The sequence below is a fragment of the Schistocerca americana genome, chromosome 2 (assembly GCF_021461395.2).
Source record: "Schistocerca americana isolate TAMUIC-IGC-003095 chromosome 2, iqSchAmer2.1, whole genome shotgun sequence".
Taxonomy (NCBI): domain Eukaryota; kingdom Metazoa; phylum Arthropoda; class Insecta; order Orthoptera; family Acrididae; genus Schistocerca; species Schistocerca americana.
Genome location: NC_060120.1, coordinates 449,772,746 through 449,796,474, shown reverse-complemented (window position 1 = coordinate 449,796,474; position 23,729 = coordinate 449,772,746). Strand labels below are relative to the sequence as shown.

The 23,729-nt window shown below is 38.6% G+C and overlaps 1 protein-coding gene across 2 annotated transcripts in view; it reads right to left on the bottom strand.

Moving 5' to 3' along the window:
- Positions 1-21,495: 21,495 nt before the first annotated feature.
- Positions 21,496-23,729, bottom strand: part of LOC124596281 — an 84,238-nt gene continuing 82,004 nt past the window's right edge. For both annotated transcript variants that reach the window (XM_047135370.1, XM_047135371.1), the window contains one exon: positions 21,496-21,996. In XM_047135370.1, coding sequence (XP_046991326.1) covers positions 21,703-21,996 — 294 coding nt within the window. In that variant the 3' untranslated portion in view covers positions 21,496-21,702. The remainder of the gene's footprint in view (positions 21,997-23,729) is intronic.

The window sequence follows — 23,729 nt, the reverse complement described above, 5'->3', positions numbered from 1 at the left end:
TGAAACTACTGAACATATTGCCAAATGGCTGTGTTACAATGTAAGTTTGACCACTAGGAGTGCTGTATAAAAATTTCATCTCTCTAGCTTGAGTGGATTTCGAGAAAATGTTCCTTATATTCGAAAAATTCTAATTTACAGGAAATGGCTATCAAAGTTTCTCAATACATTCCTGCACTATAGGATGGATTATCAGGGTCTTCTTCTTCATCCTCCAAAAGCTTCCTCTTCTGTCTTCTTTTCTGGCCTGTTGTTTCATCATACTTCATATGCCTTTCTCTTCTTTCTGCTCCTCTTATCCTTTCTCTGTCAATATTTCTTAGTGCTCGTACAGTGTTCACTCCAGCTGTAAATCCTAATGCCTTCAGAACTTCACACTGTTCCCTTGGTTGTAGGTTGCTATTGCATCATAAATGCCAACACCCTTTTAGGAATCACTTTCCAAATCAAATTGTTTACGCTCTCATTAGGATTCTGCGTCTTTCCGTGTAGACATTTGTGTAACAATTCTGGCTGTGCTAAGTCATGAAAAATTGGTTTTATTGCATTTATCACAGCTGCTGGCAAACCATGTTTGTGATCATAGTCCTTTTTTGCATTATATTTGCACCAGGAATCTTTTGGGCACAGGCTGTGTTGAGGGTATTCATTGGCCATATGAAGGAACAATGCCCACACTCCTTTTCACATGTCACTAACATTACTAGTATTTTGCCTAATAGCATACCCATAGTATCTCTGTAGACGTTCAATCACCTCATCAGTAAGCCTGCCTCTCTCCCCTATAGTCTTTCCATCACTGAGCTTACTTGAACCCAAAGTTTGTTTGAGCCTTCGAAGCCGTGCACCCATACGCTTTTGCACATGCCCAATGCATTCCAACTTTTCAACTACAAATTCATTTCCATATGGTTTCAGTTCCTCTATAGTCTTGAAACCTTTGGAGTCACCATCCCCAAGGTAGTATTTGTACCTAATGTTGTACCTGGGAACTGAACGTTCAAAAATTTGTTTCACTCCATCCACTTCCATTGCTCCACTTGATCCACTAAAATTTGCCTCACAGGTTCCACTGTGCTCTCCTTTGATTTTATTTTTGCACCTACAATGTTTTGATAATATTGCAACATCTATCACTTTTGCACTATCACCACAAGTAGCAGGTACAACCCCATTCAGGGATTTATGACCCCTCTTTTACCGGGAACCATCTAATGCCACTACCAAATCCATAGAACCACCGTTCATTTCTACAGATTCCTCCACTGCTTCCTTCATGGTTTTCAAAGCCACATCTTCAACAGAGGATCCTACCAGTTCACAGTAGTACCCAAATTTGCTTGGAGGCGATAGCAAGTTCATAATACCACAAAACAGTTTACCAGCAGCAGACCCTTTTCCAAAGGATCGAAGACCATACACAAGTCGAACATTCACATCAAACACTCTAGATCATCCATTTTCACCAAAGAGACTGGCATGTGAATTGTAGAAAGTCACTTGATACTTGCAACATGCACAGATTATCTTCATCTCACAAGCTAAACCAAAGTGCTTTGTTATCTCTAGTCCCACTCCTACACTTGAACACATTTTGCACAGAACACTTTCTTTCAGCACAGAAGATAATAATCCAATATTCAGTACTTCGTTAATATCATCACTGTCACTAACATATTCACGAAATCTGTCACTTCCACCAGTCAGCTTCTTGTTAGAAGATGTCACAGGGCTATGGCCGGCCATGTGTTGCTTAGCAGAAGAACGCACTGTTTCAGTAATTGTAGTATTGCAACTTGGTATTAGGGTTAATTTTCTTTTCCCTACGTTCTTCCTCTTCTTATATATACGGTTACTAAAATGTGGCATCGTAACCAGAACAACGCTTTACACAAGAAGTATAATACTACCAACAACAGGCGCAACACTGAACTAATTCGAAACAGTAAACAGCAAAGAGACGATGTTCCGCGCTCTTAGCGCTTCATTTGTCACAGAAAACAATGAAGCCAACCCTTGCACACTCGCTGTATGCGTAATATAAGGCGCTGTATGCGTAACTAGCCGAGAAAATCCCAAGCAGTTCGCCAGGAAGTCACGAGAGGGTGTTAGATGCATTCAGCGGCCACCCATTTCCTCTGCAGGTGTAGGGGGAAAATGGTAATAACTCCACTTCTAGGGCGAGAAGAACAATAATTCAAAGTTTACATTAAAGAGGAATGTTCCAATTAATTTGACCACCTTAAGTTAAAAAAGTATGAGGTGCATTCAAGTTCTAAGGCCTCCTATTTTTTTTCTCATTAACTACTCACCCGAAATCGATGAAACTGGCGTTACTTCTCGACGTAATCACCCTGCAAACGTACACATTTTTCACAACGCTGACGCCATGATTCCATAGCAGCGGCGAAGGCTTCTTTAGGAGTCTGTTTTGACCACTGGAAAATCGCTGAGGCAATAGCAGCACGGCTGGTGAATGTGCGGCCACAGAGAGTGTCTTTCATTGTTGGAAAAAGCCAAAAGTCACTAGGAGCCAGGTCAGGTGAGTAGGGAGCATGAGGAATCACTTCAAAGTTGTTATCACGAAGAAACTGTTGCGTAACATTAGCTCGATGTGCGGGTGCATTGTCTTTGTGAAACAGCACACGCGCAGCCCTTCCCGGGCGTTTTTGTTGCAGTGCAGGAAGGAATTTGTTCTTCAAAACATTTTCGTAGGATGCACCTGTTACTGTAGTGCCCTTTGGAATGCAATGGGTAAGGATTACGTCCTCGCTGTCCCTGAACATGGACACCATCATTTTTTCAGCACTGGCAGTTACCCGGAAATTTTTTTGGTGCCAGTGAATCTGTGTGCTTCCATTGAGCTCACTGGCGCTTTGTTTCTGGATTGAAAAATGGCATCCACGTCTCACCCATTGTCACAACCGACGAAAAGAAAGTCCCATTCATGCTGTCGTTGCGCGTCAACATTGCTTGGCAACATGCCACACGGGCAGCCATGTGGTCGTCCGTCAGCATTCATGGCACCCACCTGGATGACACTTTTCGCATTTTCAGGTCGTCATGCAGGATTGTGTGCACAGAACCCACAGAAATGTCAACTCTGGAGGCGATCTGTTCAACAGTCATTCGGCGATCCCTCAAAACAATTCTCTCCACTTTCTTGATTACGTCGTCAGACCGGCTTGTGCGAGCCCGAGGTTGTTTCGGTTTGTTGTCACACGATGTTCTGCTTTCATTAAACTGTTGCACCCACGAACGCACTTTCGACACATCCATAACTCCATCACCACATGTCTCCTTCAACTGTCGATGAATTTCAATTGGTTTCACACCACGCAAATTCAGAAAACGAATGATTGCACGCTGTTCAAGTAAGGAAAACGTCGCCATTTTAAGTATTTAAAACCGTTCTCATTCTCGCCGCTGACGGTAAAATTCCATCTGCCGTACGGTGCTGCCATCTCTGGGACGTATTGACAATGAACGTGGTCTCATTTTAAAACAATGCGCATGTTTCTATCTCTTTCCAATCCGGAGAAAAAAAATCGGAGGCCTTAGAAGTTGAATGCACCTCATATGATCAAAGGACCACTGTATTTGGACTATGCTAGTTTACCTATATGGGCATGTTTTTTCCCCCTCTGTTTATTTTTATCCATTAATTCACCTAAGTAGTTTACAGCAAAGATTAAAATGCCATATGCCCACAGAAATCAAGCATGTGGAGATAGCAAGAAAAAGTGAACATTCCTTTTCATATGTTTGTAAAAACTCCTATGGAATGTCTCGGCGAAACACCTCGATCATTAGTGCGGAATCAGTAAAATTCAGTTTCTCCATGTCACAAGAATTTGTTTTAAATGTGAGGGAACAAGACGAGGTTGGCACAACACTCTAATACGTCATCAGTCTTTTCAATGCAGGGCATGCATAAAGGCATCACTGACCTAATGAAGAATTTAGTTAATAATTTTTCTACACAACAAACCGAGAAACACAATGAAGAATTTCGTGATTTTAAAAACAAAGAAAGGCAAATATTTGATGGTTTTAAGAATAACTTATCACAGAGGTTCGATGTCACAACCGAGACACCAATAGCAAACAATCAGGTGCAGTCGGGCAGGACAGATAATGGTAATACCGGGTGGTTATAATTAAACTTTCCCTATTTAACACGTTATAACACGGCAACTAACTACTGTACGAGGACCAAAGTTGGTAGCATTAATGTCAAGGACATGGGGAAGAGAAACAATGCAGAATCAGTTCAATCGAATCACTTTTAATGCACTGCTACGTTACATCATACCATTACTCACCAGTATCATTAACGCTACAAGAGGAGCTCAATATGGCGCCCATCAGTGTCCAGATGAGTCTGAAAGCGCAGGACTGCATTCTGCACAGCCGTACGAAGCATTTCCATAGGTAAGTTGACTACCTCTTTTGATATTCTGGGCTTCAAATCAGCACGTGAGAGTGTTCCCATGGTAAATCCTGTCCTTCAGGTAGCCCCACAACTAGAAATCGCAGGGAGTGAGATCAGGTGATTGCGTCGCCAACCATTTGGAAATGATCGGCTGATAATTCTATCATTTCCAAATGCGTTTTGGAGAAGCAGGTGAACATCACGGGCAATGTGCGGTGGGGCCCCATCTTGCATGAAATCTGTTGAATTCAATGCATCTCTCTCCTGTAGAGCAGGTACGATATGCTGGTGAAGCATATCACACTACACGTCTTTGGTCCTTGAGTGCCGACCTGTCCGAAAAAGAATGGCCCAATCATGAATGTAGCCTTGAAGCCACCCCATACAGTGACACGTTCACCATACAGATGAACTTCATGCACAGTGACTAGAGATGAAGACCCCTACACCTGGCAATTCTGTGTGTTCACCTCACCCTCCAAAGAAAAATGAGCATCATCTGTCCATAAGATGGTCGAGGACCAGCCCTCATCAACATCAGTCCTTGCGAGAAAGTGGAGAGCAAAGTCAACATGCCGCTGTGCATCCTGTGGTGCAAGCTGCTGTAAGAGATTGATGTTGTACGGATACCATTTGAGAATGGGTTGAAGTACCACCTGTACAGCGGGCCATGGGAGATTAAACTGTTATGACACAGCATGCGCACTGCCTGACGTTTGGGAACTGCACGCAGCGTTGTCTGCTGTAGCAACAGTGATTTCATCAACCACCAGTGGTGCAACCGGTCGTCGGCCTCTTCCCAGAGTGACGCCCAGGTAAGTTGATTCGAACTTCGTCATCAAGCTCCGCACAGCAGGTGTTCTCTACCTGAACATCATTGGCTGAAAGGATTCTGAAAGGGTCCTCTTTCTCAGTGGACTCTTCCACAATCCTTCCAGCTGGCGATATTCTTGAAGTTCAGCTGCAGCATTACTGTTGTTTTGATAATAGAGCTTCATGAATAATGCCCTGCTCTTTTTGTCCAAGCTCAGGTTAACATGTCAACAAGTGCACTGCGACTAGTCAGCTGTGTGAATTTATGAATCAAGATATTGGAACTGGATGGTGGCGCTGTGGCACATGGAAATCATGCACCCCATACTCTGGACATTAATGCTACCAAGTTTGGTACTTGTACGGTAATTAGTCTCTGTGTTATAAACTGTTAAATAGGGAAAGTTTAATTATAACCATCTGGTACTTAACCATTTGCTGCCAGCCCTTGGATTGGAGACAATAGGAATTAGAAAATGCAACAGGCACTGCCAATGTCAGTCACAGTTGTGCAAACATATCTAGAATACAATCAGGTGCATACGAACAACGTCACGATGGCAGCAAACAATACTGTGTATTTCTCTACATTATTAGTGGACGAGGGTCTGTTCTGTCATAGGCAGTTTTCAATTTTTTCAACTGAGGATAAGAGAGTGAACCCTGTAGTGTTTATCAGAGCTTTTTGCAAGTGTTATCTCGCAACTGGATAGAAGCAGGGAAGATCCAGTTCGCAGTGGAATACACACAAGGTGATGTTTTATTACAGGTAACTGACACAGCTGAGAGATGCCGTACCTATGAGCATTTTGAACAGGCTTCCTTGAACAAATATAGGTCCAGTCATCCAAGAGAGTCTACACAGAGAGGTTTCTAACTAGTCACCATTCAGTAGTAAACATGGGGGACTGAGAATGTATTGTGAAAAGCACTTCAACAAAACCAGGTATTGGACGAACCCAGTTCCCCATGTGGACATACTGAAAAGTCACTTGCTCATCCATATCAGGGAAATGCTCATCACTACATCTGAAAATGATACGGAGTGTTTCTTATTCGTACTCGACTCGATTGGCCTCATATATGAAGAAGGGCCATCGCAACCACAGAAAATTAACACGCAGTGTGTGTGCACCTGTAAAATAGTCAATAGCAGAATGGCAACAGTGGCAATAACCAACACGGCTAGCACCCAAGAAATAATTATGGTAAAGGGGGAAACAAAAAGTACAAACAAGCTTTCAAAGGAAATCACAAACAGAATTGCAATGCACTGGCTAATACTGCATAGAGGGGCTATGGCCAGTAAGTCCAAAATGCACCTCCCGCATGTGGCAATAACCAATACAATAAATGGCAGGAACCATCTGCAAACAGACCAAACGGCAGTTACAGTCAATGGAGTAACAATCATATAACCAGTGGGGGTCAAAGTCACGGATAATTTAATTCCAGGACATGAACTGGTAGGGCCAAACCCACAATGTCCTCCTAGTTGAAATTATTCACAGTGAAGAGGCTAGCAACCCAACCAATCAGGAAAACATAAGCCCCCATTTGCAGACCAATAAAAAGAGTAAGGGGATGCAATTTATTCCAAATTACTTTCTCAGGTATTATGAATGGGTAGATATGGAAGAACTGTGTTGGTAAGATGTAAACAACTTAGATAAAGATAATGAGGAGTCAGTGCATAGTGTAATTAATGCCCAGATATGTGATCTAGATGTACCTACAGTACTTGACACGGGTGCATCGACAAATGTCATATCACAAGGCCTGTTTAACGAGCTGCAAAGACGATGCTATATACCAGCCTTTCCAGTGCAGAATTGTCATTTTTTGACTGCAGTTGGGAGCAACTCAAAAGGAGTTAAACTTCAGGAATTAATACCCATTATCATCAGCAATTTTTCTCTAAAGAGAATTTTTCTGGTAGCGGAAATACTTGTAGTAAACTTGTCTTATTGGAATGGATACCTTTAGACAAAACAAAGTACAAACTTATATAGGGAAAGGAAAATGTTTCTTTACAATCAACCAACAGAGGTTATCAGTAAATTTAATTAAAACCAGCACAACTAAAAACAGATTCAAACCAAATACTGATATCAGAGTACAATTGTAATATCCAAATGTAGTGGTTCTTGATACACAAAAGGGCGAGCAGCTATCTGAAGATGACGTGAACTCTATGAATGTCTGAACCAAGGTAAGTGAATCTGCTTCTTCGTCAGAGGATAAGGAGGAGGAGTTACAAGAAGTAATACTTCAGTGTGCACAAGTATTTAGAAGGCACCCCAGGATAATAAAGGGTTACGAATATAGAATCAATATTTACCCATATGAGACATTCTGCTTTCCTTCATATCCAATTCCTTGGGCAAAAAGAGAAGCTATGAGGAAAGAAACTGAAAGAATGATAATTTGGAAGATGATACAACCCTCACATTCCCCATGTTATAACCCTATTTTTGCTATCACCAAGCCCAACAATAGTGTCAGGCTTGTGCTTAATGCCCGAAGCATAAACAAAATCATTGTTCCTGTCAGGGCACAACCTTGAAGAACAGTTACTGAAAATTTCACGATGTTAAATAGCTAACTACAATTACTCTAAGAGTGTCATATTGGCAAATAGCATTACATGAAGATAGTAGGAAGTGAACAGCATTCATGCGTGGGGGCAGGAGCTATGAACTTTTGGTTTGCTGTTTGCCTTGAACGTGACCACAGGTGTTTTCATTTCCACAGTGGTAAAAGTTTTGGGACCAGAACTCCTCAACAGTCATTTTCCATGTTGATAACCTGTTAATAGCTAGTTCCACATGGGAAGAACATGTGAGGCTTTTGGAACAGGTATTACACCAATTTGCAGAATATGGAGTCACAGTTCATATAAAAGAGTCGGAGTTTGGAAAAGAAAAGGTCAGATTCCTGGAACATATTATCTCACTACAGGGTATACTACCTGATCCAGGAAAACTTGATGCAAACAAACATTTCCAACCACCACAGAATAAAAAACAACTCAAGGCATATTTGGGTTTGTTTTCATTATTTAAGAAATTCATTCCTTATCAGTTATTTAGTAGTGATACAACGCTGAATCTTTTGAGGAAAAACAATACATAGATATGAACCAATCAACGTCAGGCAACTTAGACAAAATAAAGGAAGCCTTACTATGTGCAAACATACTACACCGTTCCGACATGTCACAGGATTTTTGTTTGTGTACAGATACTTCTTCACAGGGATTAGGAGCAGGCTTATTTCAGATCACTGAAGATGATGGGGAACCGACGTCTAAGATAATGAGTTCTGCTAGTTGTACATTTTCTGAATACCAACCATCATATTCCATGGCTGAGCACAAGGCTCTCGAGGCTATATGAGCATTTAAGAAATCTGAGTACTACTTATGAGGCAAGCACGCCAAAGTCTATTGTGACCATTAAGCACTTTCTTTTCTGTTGATGTGGAAATTATTACATCAAAGGTTGGCCAGGTGGTGCATGTACTTGCAAGAGTTCAGTTTTGAAATCATATAGATCAAGGATAAATAAAATGTAATTGCAGGTGCCTTGTCAGTTGCCTCAAGGGCTCGATGAATTCTTAGAATTCACAGAACATCAGCATACACCGAATGAAGAACAGTGGCGCGCACGTGTGTGTGTGTGTGTGGTTTTTTTTTTTTTTTTTTTTTTTACCGGAAGCATACACTGAATGATTTTTTTTTTTTTTTACTGGGAAGGATGCGTGGGTGATTTCATTTTAAAGATGGATGAAATTTACTAACACAAACAAGATAAAATATATGTTAGTATCCAGATATTATCTCGATGCAAGCCCAATAAAAAGAATATTCAAAGAATCTAATAGGTTTGTATGCATCTATACACCCCAGAAGAACATGAAATGGGTTGAGTTTGTCTCACCATTTCAAGAAATCATTAACTTACCACACACTTCAACCGGATTCACACCTAATTAACTGATGTTTAAAAGGGGAGAAGTTGACGAGTAGGAAAAACAATGGTCCAAGATACCAAGGGGAGATACGTCACTTGAAGAAAAGGTATGCCAGGCTTTGATTAACCTGGAGGAAAAGGCTGAACAAAGGAAAAAGCCGTACGACAAAATGTTGGGATGCACTGTACAATTTCTAGTAGGACAAGAGGTATTATACTACAAATGCAACCTAAATCTATTAAATACAGGAGCTTCAATTGTAAATGGCAGCTTTTGTATACTGGGCCATTTGTCGTTAGCAAAATCTCCCATCCAGGTGCGTATATATTAACCTACCCTTATAGTAGAAAGGACACAAGGATCTAAGAGAATTTGTACACTAAAAGGATTGGACAAAGTTTAAACTTCACTTTAACTACCGTGCACGAACAAATGAAATGTTTCAATATAATAGGTATACATGAATTGTTCACTTGGTTTTAAAGAAAAATTTTCATTTTAGTTATTTGTTTTTAAATGGAAGGAAGGTAGGTTATAGTAATTTAAGATTCTGTTTAAGTCAAAAGGCTATATAAAACCTGAAAATCAAACATAATCACAGTGGTATTGATTCATTCTACAACACGTACATTTCCCAAATACAGCCTGACAGTGTACTTGTAATGTAAACAAGTAACATTACGAGAGGGAGAGGACATGCAGGTGTAGTAGGAGCTAACACACAGGTCGCCAACCTCAGCACATGTGCAGAAATAGTTCAGTCCAACACATCACTTTGCATGCCAGATGCAACACAAACTTGGCATCTAGCTGCCAAATAAGCTATATTCTGGACATTTTAAGGTAAGTTAATTACTATTAAAATGTGGGAGTCTACACTATAAGGATGAAACTAATACAGCAAGGAGGTTTAAAATAAGAGAATTTACAGAGAAAGAAGGAATGACTAATTACAGAAACCTATTTTATTTATTTATTGTTCCGTGGGACCAAATTAAGGAGAAGTCTCCATGATCATGGAACGAGTCAATACATGGAATTATAACACGATATTAGAAACAGATAAAATGAAATATAAAAAAACATTTCAGGTGACAAGTCGTAAATTTAAATAAAGAAAATCAACAATGTAACACTGGAATTTGCTTAATTTTTTAGCTCTTCCAGGAGCTCCTCGACAGAATAGGAGTGAGCCATGAGGAAACTCTTCAGTTTAGACTTAAAAATGTTTGGGGTACTGCTAAGATTTTTGAGTTCTTGTGGTAGCTTATTGAAAATGGATGCAGCAGAACACTGCACTCCTTTCTGCACAAGAGTCAAGGAAGTGCATTCCACATGCAGATTGGATTTCTGCCTAGTATTAAATGAGTGAAAGCTGCTAACTCTTGGAAAAAGGCTAATATTGCTAACAACAAACGACATTAAAGAAAATATATACTGTGATGGCAATGTCAGAATTCCCAGACTATTGAATAGGGGTCGACAAGAGGTTCCCGAACTTACACCACATATAGCCCGAACAGCCCGTTTTTGACCCAAACATACCCTTTTTGAATCAGAAGAATTACCCCAAAAAATAATACCATATGACATAAGCGTATGGAAATATGCGAAGTAGACTACTTTTCGTGTTGAAGTGTCACTTATTTCAGATACTGTTCTAATGGTAAATAAAGCAGCATTTAGTTTCTGAACAAGATCTTGAACATGGGCTTTCCACAACAGCTTACTATCTATCCGAACTCCTAGGAACTTGAACTGTTCCGTCTCGCTCACAATATGCCCATTCTGTCTGATCAAAATATCGGTTCTTGTTGAATTGTGTGTTAGAAACTGTAAGAACTGAGTCTTACTGTGATTTAGCATCAAATTATTTTCCACAAGCCACGAACTTATTTCATGAGCTACGTTATTTGATACTGTTTCAATATTACACTCAAGATCCTTCACTATCAAGCTGGTGTCATCAGCAAACAGAAATATTTTTAAATCCCCTGTAATACTAGAAGGCATATCATTTATATAAATAAGAAACAGCAGTGGCCCCAGCACCGACCCTTGGGGAACGTCCCACTCAACAGTGCCCCATTGGGACTGAACATCACTACCACTCTCAATACTGCGGAGAATTACCTTCTGCTTTCTGTTCTTAAGGTAAGAGGCGAACCAATTGTAAGCTACTCCCCTTACTCCATAATGGTCCAACTTCTGCAGTAACATTTTGTGGTCAACACAGTCAAAACCCTTCGCTAAATCAAAGAAAACACCTAGCGTTCGCAACCTTTTATTTAATCTGTCCAAAACCTCACAGAGAAAAGAGAATATAGCATTTTCAGTTGTTAAACCATTTCTAAAACCAAACTGAACATTTGACAGCAAATTATGCTCCAGTAACCTTGCATATACAACCTTCTCGATAACTTTAGCAAACACTGATGGCATAGAAATATGTCTATAATTGTCAACATTATCCCAGTCTCCCTTTTTATAAAGTGGCTTCACTACCGAGTACTTTAATCGGTCAGGAAACCGACCACTCCTAAAGGAAAAGTTACATATATGGCGAAGTACTGGGCTAACATGCATAGAACAATACTTAGTATTCTGCTAGATACCCCGTCATATCCATGAGAGTTCTTGGTCTTTAGTGATTTAATTATTAACTCAATCTCCCTCTTGTCAGTATCATGGAGGAGCATTTCAGGTAACAGTCTCAGAACACTTTTTTCTAAGAGCGCTATATGATTCCCTGTTGGGACTAGGTTTCTATTTAGTTCACCTGCTATATTCAGAAAGTGACTATTAAATACTGTACATATATGCAACTTATCAGTAACACGGACATTCCCACTACGCACTGATTCTATATTCTCGACCTGTCTCTGCAGACCAGCCACTTCCTTTACGACTGAGCATACGGTTTTAATTTTATCCTGAGACTTAGCTATTCTATCTGCATACCACATACTTTTTGCCTTCCTAATAACATTTTTAAGCACCTTACAAAACTGTTTGTAATGGGCTGCTGCATTTAGATTTTGACTGTTTCTAACGTTTTGATATAATTGCCACTTTGTTCTACAAGATATTCTTATCCCTCTAGTCAGCCACCCAGGCTGCCTGTTTGTGCTAGTACCCTGTTTTGAACGTTCTAACGGAAGGCAACTTTCAAAGAGCACGAGAAAAGTCTTGAGAAAAGCATTATATTTATCGTCTACTGTATAAGCGCTGTAAATATCTTGCCACTCTTGTTCCTTGATAAGGTTTACAAAGGTCTCTACAGCAAATGGATCAGCTTTCCTAAGCAGCTGATGACTATATTTAACATGTGTTGCAGCACAAAAATCTTTTAGAGTTAAAATTTGTGCATCATGATCTGAAAGGCCATTCACCTTTTTGCTAACAGAATGCCCTTCTAGTAATGAGGAATGAACAAAAATGTTGTCTATGGTTGTTCTACTGTTCCCTTGCACTCTCGTTGGAAAGAATACGGTTTGCATAAGATTATATGAATTAAGGAGGTCTACCAGCATCCTCTTCCTTGCACAATCACTTATACAATTAATATTGAAGTCACCACATATAACTAACTTTTTGTATTTCCTATAAAGTGAACCAAGAACCTCCTCTAGCTTTAGCAAAAATGTTGTGAAATCGGAGTCTGGGGATCTATAAATAACAACAGTTAGAAGTTTAGCTCCGTTAAATTTAACCACACTTGCACAACATTCAAACACCTTTTCAGTGCAGTTCTTTGAAACATCAATTGACTCAAATGGGAAGCCGTTTTTCACATACATGGCTACTCCCCCACACCACAAAGAGCTCCTCGAAAAGCTGCCAGCCAACCTGTATCCTGGTAAGGGAAGCCTCTGAACCATCTCCTTATTTAAGAAGTGTTCAGATATACCAATAATTTCAGAGTCAACATCTATAAGCAGTTCACTAACTTTATCTCTAATACCTTGTATATTTTGATGAAATATACTAATTCCCTCATTACTCGGATACCTAAGCTTTGTCAAAAGTGGTTCCTTTGTTAGAGAGACTTCCCTTAAGCAGGAATACATATCAGCTGACTTCAATCTAAAAAAGGTGCAGCTCTAACACCCCCACACCCAGTACACTACTATTTACAGTATACACAAATTTACACGGGTAGTTATACAGACAATGAATAAAACCTATAAGGAAAAGTACCTACATAAAACGAAAGAAACAATAAATGCAGGACTATGGTCACATTATGAACAACTGTGAAAGATAACGAGGTTGAGCATGTCTACAACAATGCCTATTAAATGCATGTGTAATAAATATGGAAGGACTGAAAAAGGTAAGTCAAAATGATGCACATGCTCTGAATATTTGCTCTTTAGCATTGGTGTTGAAAATTAAAAAGGAGGTGATGAATTTGCATATCCACGTACCTAAAGTAAAAAGATGTGTTTGTGAAGAGAAACATAAGTTAATTAACCACGAAGTAACTACATTATTAGTTTGCAGGTTGATATTAAGTTTCTTTTCCAGTTAATGATGCAAGGAATGTCCTGATAAATGCACAAAGAATTTAGGTAGCTGGCACCACAGAAAAAGGACGAAAAACACACACACACACACACACACACACACACACACACACACACACACACACACATATATATATATATAGAAAGAAAGAAACATTCCACATGGGAGGAATATATATAAAAAACAAAGATGCTGTGACTTACCAAATGAGAAAGTGCTGATAGATAGACGCATTAAAAAAAAAAAAAACACACACACACACACACACACACAAATTTCAAGCTTTCGCAACCCAAGGTTGCATCAGAAAAGAGGGAAGGAGAGGGAAAGACAAAAGGATGTGGGTTTTAAGGGAAAGGGTAAGGAGTCATTCCAATAATCCTGGGAGCGGAAAGACTTACCTTAGGGGGAAAAAAGGACAGGTATACACTCGCACCCACACACATATCCATCCGCGCATGTACAGACACTGTTACCTGCTCATAACAAATCTGTAAGAGAAAAATATTGTGAAATAAATGTTATAATGATCTAGATGTGACTATGTATAAATTGTACCACATGTGTACCTGATGTGTCAGCAACACGTAGATATAGGCTTGTGTGTGATTTGGTTAAATCATGTGATGTTGAACTGTAAAGCCTATTTTGTATATATTATGTGAAACCATATACTAATTGACAGAAGAGATGTCAAGAGGAACTATTCAATTATCAAATGCTTGACATGTGCTTTAAAAAGGTTACACTTGTGTGTGTTATTGCGATGCAGGCGCTTACAGTGAGCCAAACATTTTTGGTTCATATGTAGTGGTGAGGGATGCTAGTCTTTGCTACAGGGGACCATACAAGGTGAAAATGTTTATGGACTTAACTGAAATTTACAGGATCTCAACATGCTGCTGAATGTACGGGCTGGCCTTGGACACTGAAATATATGACGCACAATGTGGTTCCAGTACTACAGGTCAGAAATGATGGGCCTTTCTATTGCAGCATCGGAAACTCTGTCACGCACTTGCCTATACATACTATATGACGGAGCAGCTCTACAGACATTATGACGACACGAAATTCATTGTTATCTAAAAACTGAAAAGAAACTGTACTGCCTACCCGATTTATGAGGCATGTGCACAACACAAATTTCTTAATGTGTGTGAACATAGCCTGCAAGGGGCGTGTAGCGATTGCTCCGCAGTTATAGAGCCGCGGACTCTAACTTTGAACATGCCATTTGTTGCGACATGGACTTGGAAAAAATTTCAGAATATGTAAATGAAACTGTACAATAAGAGGGGGCTGGAACATATAGGGCTCACATTAAAATAAGTTTGACCATCAATAACGGGATTTTAAACCCTGCCAAGGCCAAAATACAATATAAGTTATAACTGAAAACAAATTTTAATATGTTATGATTGAATGTAGAAAGGGCACCACTGCTGTACACTGTTGTCCAGTAATCGTGGACCATGCCCATACACAGTAGGGGGCCAGTTGTATTGGGACTATTGCTGGTTTACCTAGGTGGGTGTACGTTTTATTTTTCTCTGTTTATTTTTATGAATTAATTTGCCTAAGTAGTTAATGGCAAAGATTAAAATGTGGTATGCCCGCAGCAATCAAGCCTGTTGAGACAGCGAGAAAAAAAATAAGAACATCAATTTTCTTATGTTTGTAAAATTCCTAGTGGATGTTTCATTGATCTTGTACTGTCTGTATTTTCCTGTCCACGATAGAGAGAGGATGTGATTTCCCATTTAGTTCACTGATAGTGTGAATTGTATTAATTCTTGTGAAGGCAATGTTGCTTATTAGTTCCTTATTTCACCTGATCTATCTGTATCACTGGTACCTGTAATACTTTGGCGGAGCAAGAATTTTAAGCAGAATTAGCTGGATGCCTTAACATTGTCTTTAAAGAAGAAGAAGAGGAGGTAAATAACTTCAAAGGTCCAACAACTATAAATAATACAATCTTTTGTTACAGATTTTTTGTGCATATGAACATTCATAAGCCTGACTGTCTGGAGTATGCATCGCTGTGCATTAATTAGCTGGACATATGCCTCTGAGCAAACTGACTATTGTTGCACCTCTTCTGCAGCACCAGAAAATTTCCATTGTAATTATCATTCTGAAAATTAATTAAGCAGTAGATTGTACACATACAAATCCATGTACAGAGAAGAAAAAAAAAGGAGAGAGAACAGAAGCGGTAAATCAAATTCTTTAAGTTTAAATTCCAGCTAATGGTAAACTAGTCTTCTTTGACATCACCAAGCTATACACAAAAATACCTGTAGTGGAAACTAAACGTAGAAAGTCCATGAGGTACATCAACAATATGACAATGTGGGGTGGACAGATTGCTACTCACCTTGTAGAGGAAGTGTTTTCACAGACAGACACAATCAAAGGAATGGTAGAAATATTTCAGCTTTCAGACAAAGTCCTTCAGAAGTAGGAAACACTCACACAACTCACAGAACATGCCTGCTGTCTCCAGGTGCTAAGGCCTGACTGAAATATTTTTAGAATTCTTGCTCATTGTGCATTTCTACAGCTCAACACCTCCAATGTGTGGCAAGTAACTCTATCCTTTCCACATTTGGGTTGTACGAACTATCAATATTATACATGCTGACATGCTTAAAATTATGAAGAAATACTATGGCTGATCCTCTTATAATTATTTTGCATTTTAGGATAACAAATACACACAGTCACATGGTTTACTGATGGGTATTTGCATGGCAGGTAACCTCACGGGTATTTTTATTGATTATATTGAACGAAAACTTTTCCAGAAGTTTAAACAAACAGCTAACAAGTGATGAACTAAAAATGTTACATAGACAACTAACTGATTTTGGTGGTGGTTCTACAGACAACGAGAACACATTGTTGCTCCAACTGAACAGCATGCACTATAAGATAAAATTCATGATGGATCTAGAGAAGGAACAAAGTACAAGCTTACTTTACGTCAAGACAATAAATAATGAGCACAGGCATTAATTCGAAATTTTTTGAAAATCTACAGTAGACGTTATTGTTCACAATTTACCTAGCCATCGTTTGATGCATATAAAAGTCAATTTTTTATTCTATGGTAAGCATAGTAATAAATGTTCCTCTAGAACAAAAGGAATTTGATGAACTTTAGATACTCAAACACATCATGAAGACTTATATATAAAAACAAAGATGAGGTGACTTACCGAACAAAAGCGCTGGCAGGTCGATAGACACACAAACAAACACAAACATACACACAAAATTCAAGCTTTCGCAGGAAAGAGGGAAGGAGAGAGGAAGACGAAAGGAAGTGGGTTTTAAGGGAGAGGGTAAGGAGTCATTCCAATCCCGGGAGCAGAAAGACTTACCTTAGGGGGAAAAAAGGACAGGTATACACTCGCACACACGCACATATCCATCCACACATACAGACACAAGCAGACATATTTAAAGACCAGACTAATGGATAAGAGCCTGATATGATACAAACATTGAATAATAATAAATGTCAAGGAAAGAAAGGGAAAACAGATGATAGGGTAACACTATTAAAGAAATCAAAGATGGGAAAGCCTAAGAACAGTGTTTTACTTTATCTTGGTAACATCTCATGTACGGGGTCATTAGAGTATTCCATAGCATGAAGATGAAAGTAGGTTTCTGTACAGAGAACCCCTGGAGAAATAGATTGCAGCACAGCACTTAAATAAATAAATAAAAATTTTCTTGTTTGAAAACCTATAAACGTGCAGCAAGTTTTACGTATGTTGGATGGGCAGAATGCTTAGCAACAGTCTTAGGGAAAGCACAGCTGCAAGCAACAGTAAAAACCCACTTTTTAGCATGTACATTACATTACACAGGAATGAAACATCAAACAGATAATGAAATATAGATCCTTCATAAACTGAATAAAGGGAAAGTTATATAGATTACACTGTTCGACATGGGTTCTATTTCTGATATTAAAGTATGTGCTTCTAGACCATTTTACTGTGGGAAATTCAAATATGTAAACAAAATATCGTTGTCAGGGATACTTTTTATGTAATATGTATATATATGTATATTCACAATTCATGGCAAACACAGAGACATTATAGAGAAATATGGGTATGTTGCCGCATCCAGTAGTGATAGAACGTGATAATTTCTTGTGCAACAGCAGGTAGGAAGAATCAGACATCATTAGGTTATCCCCCGCCACACCTATGTCATTAAGACCACCTGAAACATCTCATTAACTCGGACGGCGACAGCCGGTCGCTGCCTCGGCAGTAAAGCTTCACGCCTCCTAGGGGCAGGTGCATCGAGTTTAGAACAGTGGTGTTAGCCGCAATTTGTGTCAGTCTTAACGAGTGGGTGTTTTGGCTGACAAGTAACTGTCTGTCATATTTCCGAGCACGGTTGAATTTTTTAGTTCCTGTGTGTAAACTGATTGAGCCTGGTGCTGAAGGTAAAACGACTGCTTGTTTTTACACATCAGCGTTCCTCTAGTTCCCTACTATTAATTTAATACAGGTGTATTACCAAAGTAGTATTTTTAAATTTGCAGAAATGCCACGTCGTCGTGGATGTCAATATAAGCCGGACAACTTCTGCTACACTTGTGGGAAGTTCACTTTTGCCAGAAATAAGAAGAAAGTTTCTTCAGTCATAAAGAAAGCATACAAACATTACTTTGGAGTAGAGGTAGGAGACCAAGATAAAGAATGGGCACCACATTTCTGTTGTGCTACATGTTACTGCAAACTAATTCTGTGGTGGAAAGGTAAAGAGAATGTGGCGTTGTTTGCTGTTCCCATGGTTTGGAGGGAGCCTAAGGACCATGTTATTGATTGTTATTTCTGTCTAACAAAAATTCAGGGTTTTACAAACAAAAAGTCGAAGAGGCACATTGTTTACCCAGATCTGCCGTCAGCGAGAATACCAGTGCAGCATTCTGACAACCTTCCAGTACCTTCAAGGGCTCGAGGTCAAATTCCGAGTGACAGTGAAATAAGTAGTACTGAAGAAATCACAGATGATGATTCTTTATATCACTGCACAAGTGAGTCATCGCCACATTTGTTAACACAGGCAGATTTAAATGATTTAGTACGTGATCTAGGACTAAGTAAACAAAAGGCGCAGCTGCTTGGTTCAAGATTACAAGAGTATAATCTACTGCACCAAAGTACTAAAATCAGTGTGTTCAGGCACAGAGAACATGCCTTCATTTCTTATTTTTCAACTGACGAAGCACTGGCATTTTGCAATGACGTTGCTGGCCTGATGAAAGTGCTAAACTTCAGTTATATTTCACAGGAGTGGAGACTTTTCATAGATGCATCGAAAACAAGTCTGAAGGGTGTTTTGCTCCATAACGGAAATAAAATACCCTCTGTTCCAGTAGCTTATGCTAGTTTGACAAAAGAGAATTACGAATTCGTACAAAAGATGCTAAATTCATTAAAATACAATGAACACAAATGGAAAATATGTGCAGATTTCAAGGTAATTCCTATAGTACTGGGAATGCAACAAGGCTACACAAAGTATGCCTGTTTTCTTTGCGAGTGTGATAGTCGAGACCAAAATTCTCACTACGTAAAAAAGAAATGGCCTAGGCGAAGATGGAAAGTTGGCGAAAAGAATGTACAACGTGAAAGTCTGGTAGCTCCTGAATATATACTACTTCCACCGCTTCACATCAAACTTGGCCTGATGAAACAATTCGTGAAGGCCATGGATCCGACGTGCTGTGGGTTTTGCATATCTAGCTACCAAATTCCCCCGTCTTTCAGCTGCAAAAATAAAGGAAGGTGTATTTGTGGGCCCACAAATCAGGGAGCTGCAGAAAGATGCAAATTTTGAAGCATGTTTAACTGATAAAGAAGAAACCGCATGGGACTGTTTCAAGATGGTGTCGGAAAACTTCCTCGGAAGAAGAGGAGCTACTAACTACAAAGCAATGGTGAAGGATATGATCAAAGCATATCAGAATTTGTGGTGCAATATGTCTTTGAAGGTACATATGATGGACTCTCATCTGGACTACTTCACAGAGAGTTGTAGTGACGTATCGGATGAACATGGGGAAAGATTCTATAAAGACGTTTATACCATAGAAAGGCGCTATGAAGGGAAGTGGGTACCTTCTATGTTAGCAGATTATTGCTGGAATATCATTCGAGAGAAGAAAGATTCACAATACAAGAGAAAAAAGTGATTGCATTACAAGGCAGTGGCTCATTGTTTGTCAATTTTCTGTAATTTCTCATGTCAAATAACTGCTTCAAAGTGTATACACCAAGGTTACTGTGTTATATGTTCGATCCCACCCTCCATTAATGTGATGAACTTATAACATCATAAATATGTGCATTTGTTTGTCGAATTTCACCTCACGTTTGCTGCACTATATCAGGAACTGAAAAGAGAAATAAAATTGCGATTACTCATGAACTACCCCTGACAGAAAAAAACCAGAAACAGTTTTCAATTAAACACTCAAAATACAACTAGGGTCACAATATTTTTTATCAGAAATAGAAAAAAAGGTTTTTTTTGTAGAACAGTGTCATTAAGGAGAGTGAAATATATAACAGTTTTATATAATTTATATAATATATATTCATATAATATATATTATTATTATATTAAATATATAATATATAATAAATAATATAATAAATATATTACATGTTAAATTATATATATATATAAATTAGTAAAAATTATATATATATATAATGCTCTTCAAGTAGCTGTAACAAACAAACTTGTGGATATGGTGCAGGAGATCTGTCAGTGTGATAGGTTTGGAGGGTAGCACCTGTGTATGAAAGCCTTAGACTTTTGACATAATGGACAAGGGATTGCTGGTATTGTTGATGCACCACACATTAAGAGTGGAAAGGATGGCAGCTATCAAACTGGAAGCAATCTTGATGGTTGGTAGTCTTTATACCAGTGATGGTTTATATGGAGGCATTGGAGAGGTGGAAGGTGGTATGCAGAGCTGAATACACCCATGTGAAATTGATAAAAGAGCTGGTTTCAAAATTTTTGACAGAGTGATAATAATGGTCTGCCCTTGCTCTAGACCTTGAAGATATCATCAATTAACATGAGCAGGCAAATGAATGACCCATAAACGCCTTGGCATATGAGGGCATGTGTGGGTGCCCATCCCTGCACCATGAATTTGCTTGTGTTATCTCTAAGGAGATGTAGCTGTGAGCAGGGATATAGTTGGTCATGTGTGTACAGAATGATACAGTGGGTTTGGAGTCAGCTGAATTTTGGGAGAAGTAGAACTGAATGGTAGGAAGACCTTGGGCATGGGGGATGCTGGAATACATGGAGTTGGTGTAAAAATTGACAATCATAATGAAATTTATTAAAGCCAATGTTTATATCCTGTTTGGAACTTTTTTTTCATTTAAGTGTGCAAGATTGTGAACACCTTTTACAACTTCTGGATAGAAATCCAAAAATGATGACAAAAATATACTATGCATTAATTTCACTAGGTACATCATATGCAATAGAATAATTAGTAATATGTTTTAGTTGCACTGGGAATTTGAGTTCTCAGAAAAAAATTAGATTAGACAGTAGATGTGACATATTTCTGAGAGAGAGAGATAGGTGTTCATTTCCTCATGAAAAAATTTGGGAATCCCTAAGAACAAAATTGCAAAATATAACAAGAACTAATAAAAAAATGTATATCCATTTGATTTCACTATATTATTAAATTCATTATGTACTTTTTGGCTTTACATTTTCTACTGAATTAGTGCTCTAAATTACAATAATAAATAGTTTCAATATAAATATCAATAATGCATAAAGGTTATTATGCATATATATTTCACAGCCTTTTTAAAATAACGGTGCAGGCAACCGTTACACAAACACAAACAGCAGTTATAATATTAGTTGACGTCAGAGCGCATAATGTCCAGTAACTTTTTTGCAAGAGGTTGTCTGAGGTCCTCAGATGGAACAACGGATAGACTGACTGCTATATTTTTTTCCGTAAGTAATTTTTCTGCAGTCTCTCTGCCATCCAAAATGCTTCCCATTAGAGATGCACAAACGTTGACCCATATTGAGCACGATGTATGCTTCACAGATTGTGGAAGGCAATTAAAGAGATAAAGCACTTTCTGGAAGATTTGCAGAGATGACCGTACATTTTCTGATAGTATGGCTTGACAAGTGTTTTCCTGTGAAAGAGAGTGTGTAATTAGTGTTTGTTCCTATTAACACAGATAATAGATTAAGTGAGATAAAGTTATATGCATACACAGCTAAACATACACTTACAGATATACTGTCATCATCATTCTCCCTCTGATAAGATAAAATGAAAAAAGAAAAATATCTCTCTCTCTCTCTCGCATGTGTGTGTGTGTGTGTGTGTGTGTGTGTGTGTGTGTGTGTGTGTCCACTCTACCCTCTCAACAAGGCAAATGCGTTGTTATTGGTGAACTGTCGATGACATCTTCTCATATCCACATTCAAATAATTACATTAATTACATTGTCTCATTGTGGCATTTTGGTGTATTGTTCAATCTGCTGCCAGCTCACGGGAAGATAAAGAAACTCATCATTGGATCTCTTCTCTTAACATCACCTTCATGTGGGTCTCAGACTACAGAATAATACTAAAGAATCTGTCTTACAAGTCAGCTCCTGCTTCTTGCACTCCTAACTGCCACAATCTGAACAAAAGCAATTGGTGATGGTGCTTGAATATAAACACAGATTAAGCATTGAAAAATTCTTTTAATATAATGATAATTTTGTATTTTTGACGTATGTGGCTCACATACCATTACAATTTATTTGGTGTGTGTGTGTGTGTGTGTGTGTGTGTGTGTGTGTGTGTGTGTGTGTGTGTGTGTGGTGGGGGATGGGTGTTAGGAGAGAGGAGGGCAAAGGTAGAAGTGGAAGAGAGGGGGGGGGGGGGGGGCGGGGGAGGCAGTTGAGTATGATGTTGCACTTGAAGGAGTCTGGGTCGATTGTTGGAATATTGTGCATGAAACAGAAACAACTACTCTGCTGAGCACTCTGAAGCACACCATTAATAATCGCAGTGAGAAAACCTGAGCAATCGGATCTTTGTATGTAGTTTTTCGTATGTTTATATTTTCGTATCACATGTCGATAATCACAATGTTAACATACAAAAAAGTCAGATACAAAATTTATGCTTTTACAGTATAAGTGAAATTTACTGAAACTCTGTGCAACTGATAAAAGCAGTTAAGTATTGTTTTCACAAATGTTTATTTTAGTCATGATTGTTTCATAATAAAACTAAACTTCATTTTTGCAATAGGGCCAGAGAGAAATAACAGATAAAAGTAATGATGAGGCATTATGTTAAGCACTTGACAGTGGGCTTTCAGGGCTCAAAATGTATCATGCTGTTTACTAAAAATCAGGACAGTGACTGATGACACATGCTTTTCCTTTATAATTTACAGCTCTTCAGTTTTAAGCCAAAATAAATAGCACTTGAACAAAATTTACTCTCACCATCTTCTTTGCAAAATGAAGAAAGAGTCTTATGAAAAAGTCACATATTTATTATGAAATTACTTAAATGAAAACCTCAGAGCTTTATGGTCATACAATTAGCTAAGAAAATAAATGAGGGGGTATCATTTACAATAGATGTAATTCATAAAGTTTTGTTTGAGAGTAACAGAAATAAATAGTTACAATTTTGGGACGATAAAGTAATGTTTCTGATCTAAAATCAGGTGCTCTGGCAGTAAAAGGCTTCTACATCATAGCATAAAACAGAGACATAATGGATGTATTTCTAAAATTTTGACTGAGAATGACTACCAAGTAGAAGTATAGGGATTTTTACCAAGTTTCCTTGCACGATGTGTGTTCAATTTTTTACAGAAATAACCAATACCATGTATACTATCGATTCATGT